General features: G+C 44.0%; 1 protein-coding gene across 11 annotated transcripts in view; it reads left to right on the top strand.

Moving 5' to 3' along the window:
- Positions 1–13517, top strand: part of syne1b (spectrin repeat containing, nuclear envelope 1b) — a 500086-nt gene that overhangs the window by 334548 nt on the left and 152021 nt on the right. For 7 of the 11 annotated variants that reach the window (XM_072265605.1, XM_072265607.1, XM_072265609.1 and 4 more), the window contains 5 exons: positions 3449–3571; positions 4968–5150; positions 7306–7449; positions 9807–9989; positions 10382–10522. In XM_072265605.1, coding sequence (XP_072121706.1) covers positions 3449–3571; positions 4968–5150; positions 7306–7449; positions 9807–9989; positions 10382–10522 — 774 coding nt within the window. Of the gene's footprint in view, positions 1–3448; positions 3572–4967; positions 5151–7305; positions 7450–9006; positions 9546–9806; positions 9990–10381; positions 10523–13517 lie in introns of those variants that run through there. The other 4 variants (XM_072265611.1, XM_072265613.1, XM_072265616.1 and 1 more) reach the window with 3 other exon arrangements.

The raw sequence follows: 13517 nt of genomic DNA on the forward strand, positions 1-13517 counted from the left end.
TGCTGTTGTATCTTATTGTCTTAAGGTCTATGTTTTTTTTTGTGGCAGCAGTACAGTGCATACATAAAATTAGTACAGTACTGTGCAAAAGTCTGAGGCACCCAATCTTACATATATGTGCCTCAGACTTTTGCACACTACTGTAGATGTATGTTTAGGGAGTATTATGGACAGCTCCAAAGCCACATTACACGCTGCCACCTGGAAGGACTTTCCTCGTCACCCACCAGCTCAATACCAGAAGAATTTGATGGAGCTTTGTGTAAGGAACCGAGAACAGAGTGGTTACTGCTTTTGTACAGATTACTAAGAAAAGAGAGTAAGATGTGGCTTAATATAAATTATTAATATTATCTAGGTTTTCAATAGGAACAGTGCAGAGAGATTCCTTCCACTTGTGTGGAATACAAAACATGAGCCCATTGTCATGATAGTCACTAATCTAGTAAGAAACTCAGGAGAACCTTGGCTTTCATTTGTAATTTTTATGTAAGTAAAATTATATTTTAAGATATTTAGTGTTTTGACAATCCGTTAATTAGAAAATAAATTACCTATTTATGATATAAAGCTGCCCACTGAAGACAGAGAAATTACTTGGAATATGTAAAGCCTGTCTTCCTTTACCCTTAAATACTTAAATTCAATAGCTGTAACAATGACTCTTGATTTACAAAGATTCTGAATGGGAGTTAATTGTGTTGTACTTGAATGTATTGGGTGTTATTCAACAAATTTTACTTCCCAGTGCAGGAACATTATACCTCATTGGGAACTATATAGAGGATTTTAGTCCCTAAAATTTAAGCTGTAATTGCATTTTAAGACTGATGTCTATGGTTTTCTGACCACAGTCCATGGATGGAGCATAGACTGGTGATGCGCAATAGCTTGAGAAGTCCATTGGCTGGTTCATGTTTCAAAGGTACATTTAAAGTCAGAGAAGTGTATACAATGTCTACCCTGAAATGCTTTTACTTCGCAACCGCCCACAAAAACAGAGGACTGCCCCAAAGAATAAATGACAGTTAAATGTTAGAACCCCAAAGTCCCCCCCAGCTCCCCCGTCCCACGCGTAAGCAGCAGCAAAGTAACAATCCCACCTCCCAGGCAAAGGTAGGAATTAAAGCATGGTCATTCTATCATCTAGACTTGCTGATTGAACAAATGTGTTGGGAAGGGGAAGCTTAATCAGGACCATTTGTCCTGTTGCTAAGCACCTTGTCCTACTGCTAAGCAGTTGATAGATTCAGTTCATTTGGGGTCTATTTTTCATTGGCCTGTGGTCTTCCATTGTCCCCTGCTTGTCTTTAAGGTGTAGACCAGGGGTCCCCAACCCTTTTTTGCAACGTGGACCTGTTTAATAATAACAATATTCTTGAGGACCGGCGACCGGCCGAGGTGGGGGAGGTTTAATCACGACTGGAATATACGTGATAAGTCGACTGTAAGTCACTTAGTCACTTATAAGTGGCTAATACACCCAATTTCGTTTCTAAAAGGGTTTATCTAACAAATTTAATATTAAACACACAGCGCATATTTTCTTCGCATGAATATTGATAAGTCAATTATAAGTCAATAGCATCATAACATTTTAAGTAATGTTTGGATATTAAACACACAGCGCATATTTTTCTCGTATGAACATATAAAATCATTGCAACACACCAATATCGCTGAATCAGTGGGAGCCCTGGGCTTGTTTCCCTGCAACAAGATGGTCCCATCGATGGGAGACAGTGATACTCGAAAGGGGTTCCTTATGTCCAGTCTATTCCACAATTTAGTTTTCGTTGCATTCATTGCAGAAAACTCTGCTTCGCAGAGATATGATGTTGAAAATGGAAGCAACGTTTTCAGTGCTTCCATGGCTATCTCAGGATATTGAGCCTTGACTTTGATCCAGAATGCCAGCACAGATATTATGTCAAACATACTTTTCAGCCCGTTGTCATTTGCAAGCTCGAGGAGATGATCTTTTTCCCGTGCTGACATGGATGATTCACTGGGGATATTCACAAATGGGTCACGGACCCATTCCTTTGCACGTCTTGGGTCACTGATGACCTCGCATGCGTAATGACCTTGCATGTGTTCATTCAACAGTGCATGACAGGGAATGAGGAAAGGTGCAGCTGACTCATTTCGTTTCCTAGCGGCCCGGTAGCACATGCTTTGCGGCCCGGTATCAGTTCGCGGCCCGGTGGTTGGGGACCACTGGCGTTGAGAGTACATCCTGTGGTAAGGGGTCGTGTGGGACTAGTGGAAGATGTTGTGTGCACATTAGACAGTAGGACTAGAGAAGTGCAGACGTTATGGGTTGAACTGGGGAGAAAAAACATATGGGGTCAGAATTGTGTCTTGGATGGATGAGTGTGAGAGTTTTATAATTTTGACATGCTGAACCGAGAACTGATGCTGTTCGACCCAGTGAAATAGGAATATAGGCAAAAATTCTCAGACCTACCGAGCTGAAAGATGGGGGGGAGATTCACTGGCCCTGGAAATAGTTGATTGTGGAGGGAACATCATTGAAGGTTTCAGCAAATGAAGGACAGAACTGAGGAGTGGAGGCATACAGGGTATCTATTAAATAAATAAATAAGTGTGTGTGTGTGTGTGTGTGTGTGTGTGGCTATATGCCTAAGACTTTTGCACAGAACTGTAGTAATTTTATGTATTGCACTGTATTGCTGCCACGGAAAAAAAAACAAATTTCATGACATGTGAGTGAAGGTAAATCTGATTCTGATATGGGTCCCTGTTGTGGGAAGGAAGCAGGGAGAGGGGAATCATGGTTGGGAAAAGGGGAAGGGAGAGGGGAGGAAACAGGAAGCACCAGAGAGACATCCTGTAATGATCAATAAACCAATTGTTTGGAATCAATTGACCTTGCCTGGTGTCTCAGGGCTGGGTGTGTCTACACCCGTGCCATCACCCACCCCTAGTATTCCTTCTCTGCCACTTGTCCCACACCCCTCCCATGGCACACCACCCCGACCATTCCCGACATCCATTGCTCCCACCAGATTTACAAACTCTCTTTCCGCTCCACGTTGACAAATACAGTACTGTGCACAGGTCTTTGGCACCCTAGCTCTACATATGCATCTAAGACTTCTGCATAGTACTGTGCATTGGGGGAAGTGGCAGAAATATCCATATATGCCATCTTGATATTGAGGTTAGAGGAGGAGATTATTACATGGTACAAAATTGGCCCACTTACCTCCACCAAAATCTCCTGTTAGGGTAGAACAAGAGCCGGCAATCTAAATCGTATCAGATTTTTTCCCAGAGGGCCAAGTTTTTCAGATGAGATTAACTGTGTTGCTCTTTATCAAACAATGTTGGGAAGGACTAAGTCTGCAGTGAAAATGCATCACTGCAAACTGAGAAGTAATGGCTAAGTGACATACATTGTGCTAATTTGTATATCCCACAGGATATGGAACAGTTTGAGACAGAGGCGAAGAGTCTGCAAGCAATGGTGAAGCAGGCACAAGTGACTTTGACCTCTCCTGAGCTCGCTCGCCTGTGTCTTAAGGAGCAACTCTTCCAAAGACAGGTACCAGATATAGAAAATGCCATTTGAATTTGTGCTTGTGAGGAGTTATTTAAAGAGTGATCCAGTTCATCACATGACCCTGCTCTTACACCACAGACCTGTCGGTAAATTGTCCTTCCTTAAGGATTTATTCAATTCATGCTGAAATTTATTTGATCCTCCTTCCATCATCATTTCAGGTTAACCTTTGCTGCCTAAGAGAATTCCTCTTATCTATTCATTTTTATTTGTTTTGGCAATTTATGTTCCCGACAGGAAGATTCTGAAAACCATCTATCGAATCAAAATTCCCCGTAACAATGTGAAATCTTTGCAAACACCAAGCAGGCCAGTCTCTGCAGAAAGAGCAATAAAGCCAACACTTTAGGTTGAACACCTAAGGGTTATTGACTTGAAGCATTCGCTCTGCCTTTCCTTCTGCAGACACTGTGTGACCTAAATGTTCTATTTTTATTTCAGACGCCCTGTACCTGCAGTTTTTTTTGTTGTTTTCATTCGCTATGGCATCTTTTCCAGGGGTCCTGCTTGCAGGAAATCTACCCTACAATTCCTCAGCTGACTACCTGATTAAGGTTTCTCATCAAAGACAGTCTCCCCCTTGGGACCTGAGTTCAGCAATTTTTACATGCACCAAAATATTATATCAGCTGAGACAATTTTGGCTGTTTTCAGCGTATGTCCAACACTCAGTCATCAAGGCTGCTTTGTAGACAGTTTATTCGATAGGACTTCCACAGTCTGTAGGACCGAAACACCTGTTAATAAAGTTTCTTTGGCATAGAACCATGCTGTATCTGTGCATTACCATTTACACCCCCACCCCCCAGTGTAAACCCACAGGTCCCAATATCCTTAGTGATTCAGCTCCATCAGTTTCCGTGGTGGTGTAGAAGTCCTAAGAGGGAAATTGCCTCAGATCCTGGCGAATGGGATCCATTCATGGCAAAGGGTGCTATCATGAATACTAGTGTGGCACTGTAGATCAGGCTTGGGGTGGGGGAAGATGAATCCACATTTATTACTTTTACTTTTATCCTACAGAGTTTCAGAGATTCTGCCCAGTTGCAGGTTCTGCAGTTTTTATGCGGGTTTACAGGACAGTAGTTTTCAGGATCCTTTGGGAACTCTGTCCCCAACCAACAATGTCCAAAATCACTTTTTTGAAGCTGAGTGAAGATAGATGGACATCAAACCCCTTCAATACACCTGCGAAGGAGATGGAATCCCAGTGGGAACCAGCTTCATCCTAGATCTGTGTAAAGCTCCCATCTCCCATTCAGCACTCCACCACCACCCCCCCCCCCAGTAATTTTGAATTATCTTTTGATCCGTGCCCAATGGAACATTCAGGTGCAGTGTCTCCTTTAGACTGACGGTGTGGTTTCTGTCTGGCTAGAGGTTGCTGGCTGACATGGAGGGATTCAAGCAGAAGGTGCAGGCTGTGCAGAAACATCAGGCTGCCCTGCGAATTCCAGAAGAAACAGTCACCAATCTGCCCATCTGCCAGACTGCGCTGAAGCTGCAGGAGGAAGCCAGTCGTCTGCAACACACTGCCATCCAGCAGTGCAACATCCTACAGGTGGGCTTGAGTCGGGCATGGTCAAAGCCCACAGTGATGCGGTTGTGAGTCACTCCTAGTAGGTGGAAGGTTGGGGCTGCAGAGGTGGGTGAGTGGTGTAACTTGGTAACGCAGCTTGTCTCATGTCCTGTCACTGAACTCCCACCCATCCCCACTGAGGCACAGTGGCTACGCCGCAGCTACCCACCATGACTGCTTCAGCAGCAACCCACGGCCCATCACCCTGAGGACAAAGGGGAGAACAGGACAGTTATGCCACCCCAGAGTGGAATGGATCAGTGCCCTTCATCACCCTCTCTGGTGGTAACAGTGATGAGACGTAGGAAGTAAAATGCTGGAAACCTTCCAGCAGGTCAGGCAGCATCTGTGGCAAGAGGAACAGAGTGAATGGATCGGGTCTGAGGCTCCTTGCCAAAGAAGGATCTAACAAAGGGGCTCGGGCCTGGTAAGTTAACTCTATTTTTCTTTCCACCGATGCTGCCTGACCCGTTTCCAGCGTTTCTGGGTTTTCCAGCATCAGCAGTTTTCTTTTAATTTCTGCTGTTTTAGGAAGGCTCACCAGCACTTTCTCAAGTAGTTCCAGTGTATTTCTAAGCAACAGACACACAAAATGCTGAAGGAACTCAACAGGCCAGGCAGCATCTATGGAAAAGAATAAACAGTCGATATTTCGGGTCCAGACCCTTAATCAGGACATCTTGTTTGTGATTGGACAGTATATATCTATTTAGTTTTCTATATTCCCTATAATAACAATTTATATTCCTCCATTCGGTTTTGTTCATGAGCCCGTCCAAATGTCCCTTATGGGTTGCAGCTGTGTTTGCTTCCATCACCTCCCCTGGAGTGCTTTCCGAGCACCTACCACTCTGTGTGTGTGTGTGTGTGTGTGTTTAAAAAAAAAACAAGCAATAAATGCTGGCCTTTTCAGCAACACTCACATCACAAGGATGAGCACTTGAAAATAGACAGCTTAACCTCAATGCACTGTGGTCTTTGCTTGAAAAATTCTCTCTCCCAGTTTCCTAAACAAACTGCTGTGAGGAAAAAGAGAGATATGAGTGTTTGGTTAAATAAATGCTACTCTTGCAGTGAATCTTACTCGGTTTCAGTCAGAGGTGAACATGCAACAGGAACAGGCCCTTCAGCCCACAAAATCTGTGCTGACCATGATGCCAATTTAAGCTCATCCCGTCCAAGTGCACGCGCTCTCTATCTCTCCATCCCCTGCCTGTCTAAATTCCTCTTAAAGGTTGCCAGTATATCTATATAATATCTATCCCTATATCTATATTATATCTATCTCTCCATCCCCTGCCTGTCTAAATTCCTCTTAAAGGTCGCTATTACATCTGCTTCCACCACTTCCCCTGGCATCAAAGTCAACAGTCAAGGTCAAGTTTAATGTCATCTTGCACAAAAGTTTATTTGCGACATCACAGGCACATAGCATTGTAATAAGCAGCATTCACAAGAATAAACTATAACAATTTTTATTGGAAAGAGTTAGAACAAAAGGGAAGTCCATTTTAGTCCAAAGTGGTCACAGCATTGCTGAACTGTAGTGATTAGGGTATTGGTGGTTGGTTCAAGAACCGAACAGTTGAAGGGAAGTCGCTGTACTTGAACCTGGTGGTGTGTGCGTCCTGCCGATGGTAGCAGTGAGAAGATGGCATGGGCTGGGTTGTGGGGATCTTTGATGATAGATGTTGCCTTCTTGAGGCTCCACCTCCTGTATGTACTACCAGTGGTGGGGAGGGATGTGTCCATTAGGCAGAATCCACTCCTGTCTGCAACTTCTTATGTTCCTAGATACTTTTAATTGGTGTATCAAACCATGATTCAACCAGTCAGGATACTTTCAACAATACAGCTATTAAAGTTTGGTGACAAGCCAAACCTGCTTAATCTCCTAAGAAACAACTGTCCTTTCCCTACGATTGTGCCCATGTGCTACGGCCATCATGTAGTTCTCCTTTAAACTTCTCCCTCTCTTCACTTAAATCTATACCCTCAATTATCTTATATTTCCATCCTGGGTTTGATTTCCACAAGAACAGAATTGAAATGTGTAAGATGGGTCCTTTACATTAGCAACTCGAGAAAGTTTGCCAAATGACAAAGCAATTATTTAGTGTTTAATTTTGTGCTGCAGGAGGCAGTAATTCAGTACGAGCAGTATGAACAGGAGATGAGGCACCTCCAACAGCTGATTGAGAGGGCATACCGCGAGATCCAGGAAAGGCCTGTGTCTACCAGCAACATTCAGCAGCTGCAGGCCCAGATCTCCAGGCATGAGGTAATTGCACGTTATTCAGTACCAAAGGGCAATTCAGCAGTGCTTACAAAGCCTGCAGTTTACCGCTGCATCAAATAAAGGCAGGACAGGTGTACACCGGGTGCTGTGGATGTCCCAGAGAGGCTATTGATAGTGTTTTTGAAACAAAGCCAGCTTTTCTAGAATCAGTTTATGCACAGGAATATCTCATGATTATTAATCAGATGGAGACATAGAAACTGCAGCACGAGGCAGCCATTTTGCCTGTCAGCAGTGCTCCATCTTTGAAGGGGTTAAACATGTCTAATCCCACATGCCTGCCTTTGATAGAAATACTCAGCAGGCCAGGCAGCATCCACGCAGAGAGAAACAGGATGATAGTCCTTCACCAGTAAAGCACATGAACAGGGAATGATAGAATTCAGGAGATTTGTGTATGATTTTACATTCTGTGTCAGATACTGAGAGATTTACCATTAAAATATACAAAGCGACATTACATTGTGATACTTGTACACCTCGGGGTTCAGTTCATTCCAATTGAAATTATTTTCATTGCTTATTAGTCTTATTTACTATAAAGCAATCTTGCCTAATACTGCAAATCTACTTGCATTCAAAATCTTAAGTTTTAAATATATGTGGAGGCTTAATTTTAAAATTATATTTAATTCTTCTTTTCTTGCCAATCTTTCCATTTATTTCATTTTCTATACCTGAAATAGGTTTTCTATTTTCAAATCCATGCCTAATATAAACTCATCCGTGTGCCTGGCTGAATAGATATGCCATTGTTTGCCTTGATAACGTAAGCCCTGCATCTCAGAAGTTATCTTGGACCGCCCTCCGCGTGACTATAGTTTATTGCTAAGGATCTCTGCGGTCACGGCTATGTGTTGTGAACAACGTCACTCATCTTCATTTGCTCACCACATTATTAAAGTGCGAAATTGTTTTAATTACCCACCAGAAAAGAACAAGGCTTGCCCTGTCCACAGTCGCTATTTAATGCACGGATTTAGTTATCGCCATAGCATCTCTGGTGCTTAATATTATAAAGCACGGGATTGTATTCCCTTTGATTCCAGTTATTTTTGGCAATTTAAAAAAAAATCATTTTTTTGTAATTCATCTGATTATTAGGTGTTTACTTCATTATACTTTTTATTCCCTTTTTCTGTCCACCAAGTAAAACAAAACCCTTGTTAATGCTGGAAATTTGAGCTGAAAGCTGGATGTTTCATACACAGCATGTAGGATGCATCTGTACGGAGGGGGCACAAAAGGTGGAACGGAGTTCACTGTTCCGGATTATTATACTTTGAGAAAGAAACTCGTTTGTTTGACAAGTTAATTTTTTTCTCTACGCAGAGCAGCTTGTAACGATCGTTTATTTCAATTGCTGAACGAGACACAGTTGCTGGTCTTTTGAATAGGGCCCCCTGCAGGGAGCGCGGCACCGATCTCAATCGAGAGAGACGGTGCAAAAGCCCGTAAGAAATCTGCGGTTAAAGATGTAATCGCTTCTGACTCCGGGATCCGGGTTAGAGAGTCGGAGTACGCGCCGGTCGCTGCGCACAAAATGAGTGCCGTCGCAGTATGTCAGAAGTAGTTTGGAGACAACGGCACTGTCGGGTGGTGATGTTGCAGGAGCCGCTTTCTCGTACCACCTTGGTGCTGGCGAACAGAGTGATAGACCAAAGTGAAGCGGAACGAGTCTCCTTCCTCCGGGGAAATTTCAGTCTGCTTCCGTCCACTCACTGTTAAAGGCTGCTTTTACCACCATTGACTGACCGTGGGGAGAGCGCCAGCCGCCCGCTCGGCTGCATCAGACCCACTGCTCCCGGCAGCGAGCCGGCTGCACCCGGAACCTGCAAACGGAGGCGGACAGGGGAAGACGTGGCGTTTGTAGTGCACCGCGCCAGCCCACTAACGCAGACTTAAGCCCCGTTCGGCTTCTGAGAGTTAACATCCCAAACAACCTCGACGCCATGTGACCCGTTGTTTTCCAGCTATAACCATCTGCCTTCCCTTCAGTACAAAGGGGAAGCACCTGACTGTGTGCCTCTCTGCTGCTAGTGTTGGGACGCCTTCTCTGAACGGGGTAATGGGAGATGGTTAGAGATTACTCAAATTATTTCCTGTTTGTGCCGTGCAGATTGCCTTTAGAGGTTGTGTTGTTAGCTCCTGTGCTGTGCACTCCACCCCCAGCCCTCATCCTGCAGGCGGAGCCCAACTGTAGTCGCTTGGTTTCAGACATGTTCATTGTAAGAGGGACTGAAAAAGAGGAGGAGCTGAGCGTGTTGCGTGTCCGAGTGGCAGACGGGATTCCTAAATTGTATCTTTGATATCCCCCCCCCCCGCTCCGCCCTCAACAGGACTTCGCGCAGAAAATCAAAGGCTACCAGGAGCAGATAGCGGCGCTCAACACCAAGTGCAAGATGTTAACCATGAAGGCGAAGCACACCACCATGCTGCTGACGGTCACCGAGGTGGAGGGGCTGGAAGAGCTGGATGGGGAGCCCCTGCCGGCACACTCGGCCCACCCTTCCGTTGTCATGGTAGGCTCTGCTAACTCTCCTTGCCAGCGGTGCGCGCATTGGTTGCAAATTCAAAACGTAGTCATCGCCCACTCTCCCGCTTTGATAAACTGTCGGATCTCTCTGCTAGTCGCTTGTGAGTTAGTCCTCTTGCGTTAGCATGCTCCCTCCCCGGTAGATTTTTATAGTCACTGAGTCCTGGCACTCTGGGGTGGGCGTGCGTTGATGCTAATCTTCCTGTGTTATTGCCTTCAGTGTTTTTTTAAAATTTCATGTCGCTGGAGGGAGGTTGTAATGTTTTCAATAGTTTGTGCTTTACTGTGTGATCATATGTAACTTTCATCCTGATTTCTCTCCCTCTTTCTTTATCTCTCTCTCAATGAATCGTCTCTCTTCTGCCCGGCTTGTATCAGATGACAGCCGGGCGCTGTCACACCCTCCTCTCACCTGTCACAGAGGAGTCTGGGGAAGAGGGGACCAACAGCGAGCTTTCCTCTCCGACAGCTTGTCGCTCTCCCTCACCTGTGGCTAATGCTGATGTGTCTGTTAACCAGGTACTATCTTCTGCTCAATCCTTCATCTTCATGGCATGCTCGACCACGAGTTAGACATCCCATTTACTCCGACATAACGTAGGAAGGCGAAATCCTGTTGTTCCTAATGGTAATTGTTAGTCCTATGGTCCTCAATCTCCTCCAAACGAGGTGGTTAATACCACGTCTAGGTGGAATCCTGGGTTGATGAACTTAATGAGTCAATGATATTCACAAGACAACATCGTGGGAGAAACGAGACTGCAAGTGCTGGAATCTGCAGTGACAATCTACTTGCCAGAGGAGTTCAGTGGTTCAGACAGCATCTTGTCAGCCCTGGGGGTGGGGGGGGGGGGAAGCCTGCATCAGTACTCTAGGAGTATAGTGATGCTAAAAATTCTGTAAAATGTTCTCCATTTCTGCATAAATGTGACCTAAAATGTGATCAGATCTTTACATGTCCTAAAGTTAGATAAAGAGAACTCGATTAAATAAGTAACACAAATGTTATACTTGTTCATTTACTTATTGAGAAAAAGAACCAATATTACATGTATTTGTTGGAAAGATATGTGAACCTCTGGGGTAATGCCTTCTACAAAAGCTATTTGGAGTCCGGTGTTCCAGTCAATGAGATGAGATTGGCATCTGGGTTGTAAAGGTGCCTTGCCCTATATATTTAAAAAAAAGACACACCAGGTCAGGTTACTGACAGAGCCTGCGCTTCTCAAGAAACATCTGTTTATGTGCACCATGCCTCGATCAAAACAGCTTTCAGGGGACCTTAGAAGAAGATTTGTAGAGATACATGAAGCTGGAAAAGGTTACAAAAGCACTTCCAAAGACCTGAATGTTCATCAGTCCACAGTAAGAGAAATTGTCTACAAATGGAGGAAACTCAGTACTGTTGCTACTCTCCCTAGGAGTGGGTATCACACCAATAGCATAACATGCAAAGCTGAAGGAGATGAAAAAGAACCCAAGGGTAACAGCAAAAGACCTGCAGAAATCTCTAGAACTTGCTAAAGTCTCTGTTCATGTATCCACTATAAGAAAAACAGAACAAGAATGGTGTTCATGGAAGGACACCACGGAGGAAATCACTGTTCTCCAAAAAAACACATTGCTGCATGTCTCAAGTTTGCAAAAGACCACCTGATATTCTGCAGTGCTTCGGGGCAATGTTCTGTGGACAGATGAGACAAAAGTTGAACCTTTTGGCAGAAATGCATATTGTTATGTTTGGAGGAAAATGGCACTGTACACCAACACCAAAACCTCATCCCAACTGTGAAACGTGGTGGAAGGAGCATCATGGTTTGAAGTTGCTTTGCTGCCTCAGGACCTGGACAGCTTGCAATTGTTGAAGAAACAATTAACTCAAAATTGTATCGAGACATTTTACAGGAGAATGTTAGGGTAGCAGTCTGTCACCTGAAACTTAATAGAAGTTGGATGATGCAACAAGACAATGATCTAAAAGACAAGAGTAAATCAATGACAGAATGGTTTAAAAAGAAGAAAATTATGTTTTGGAATGGGTGCGTCAAAGTTCAGAACTTAATCCTATAGAAATGTTGTGGAAGGACCTGAAGCAAGCAGCTTATGCAGTAAGGAGGAATAGCCTAAAATTCCTCCAGGCTGATGTCCAGGAGTGATCAACAGTTTCCAGAAATGTTTGGTTGAAGTTATTGCTGTACAAGGGGGTCACACCAGTTACTGAAAGTAAAGGTTCACATACTGTTTTCAAAAAATACATGCAATATTGGATTTTTTTCTCAATAAATAAATGAACAAATATAAAGTTTTTTGTGTCATTTATTTAATTGGGTTCTCTTTGTCTAGTTTTAGTACCTGAGTGAAGGTCTGACCACATTTTAGGGTCACATTTATGCAGAAATAGAGAAAATTCGACAGGGTTCACAAACCTTATAGCACCACTATCTCTAGTTTAGTGTCATAGACAAAACCATCTTCAGTTATAGTAATGGAAGCAGGGATATTTGCTGAAGATTGGACAATGATCAGCATCATTTGTGACATCTCAGATAATGAAACAGGTTACTGAAATGCGGCAAAACCTGGACAATAACTAAGTTCAGTCTGATGATGGTAATTTACATTTGTGTCCTCCAAATGCCAAGCAAAGACAATGTCCAGCCATAGAAAATCCAATATCACCCCCTGGCACTCAATGGCATTACCATCACAGAACTCCCCTCTCTCAATATCCTGGCTCTTACCATTGACCAGAAACTGATCTGGAGTAGCGATACACTGTGGCGACAAGAGCAGGCATGAGGCTAAGATTCCTGTGGCGAGTAACTGCCTCTTAACTCCCCAGATCCTGTCCACTGTGTGTGTAATGGACAGATTGGAGAATGATAGAGTACTCTCTGCTGGATGAGTGCAGCTTCAGGAATGCTCCAGAAGCTTGGCACCATCCAGGACTTGGCAGCTCACCTGGTCGGCACCCCATTCACTCACTCCACCTCTAATGTACAGTAGCAGCAGTGGGTACCATCTACATAACTCACCAAGACTCCCTAGACAGCACCTTCTAATGCCACGACCTCTACCATCTAGAAAGGCAAGAAAAGAAAAAGTATGGGAGCACCATCAGTTAGAAGCTGCCCTCCAAGCCACATTCCATCCTGACTTGGAAATGTATTGCTGTTACTTCACCACAACTGGGTCAAAATCCCAGAGCTCCCTCTCTAATAATATCTTAGGTATGCCCACACATGGACTGCAGTTGTTCAAGGAGGAAGCTCACCACTACCTTCTGAAGGGCAACCAGTGGTGGGCAATTAAGTGCTGGCTCAGTCTCTGAAGCTCACAGTCTTGACAGGTTCTCCAGAAATGCAAGATCATTGGCTAACTGCCCAATCACCCAGTTCTCTAACTCATTTAATAAGCCTTCTTTCTGGTCCCATGTTTCATCCATTGAAGTGTGTACTTCCAGTCTCCTAATCCTGCCATAAAAGTCCACTGCTGGTTCACCTTTTGGTCTGCT

Source organism: Mobula birostris, chromosome 8 (assembly GCF_030028105.1).
Source record: "Mobula birostris isolate sMobBir1 chromosome 8, sMobBir1.hap1, whole genome shotgun sequence".
NCBI classification, from domain to species: Eukaryota; Metazoa; Chordata; class Chondrichthyes; order Myliobatiformes; family Myliobatidae; genus Mobula; species Mobula birostris.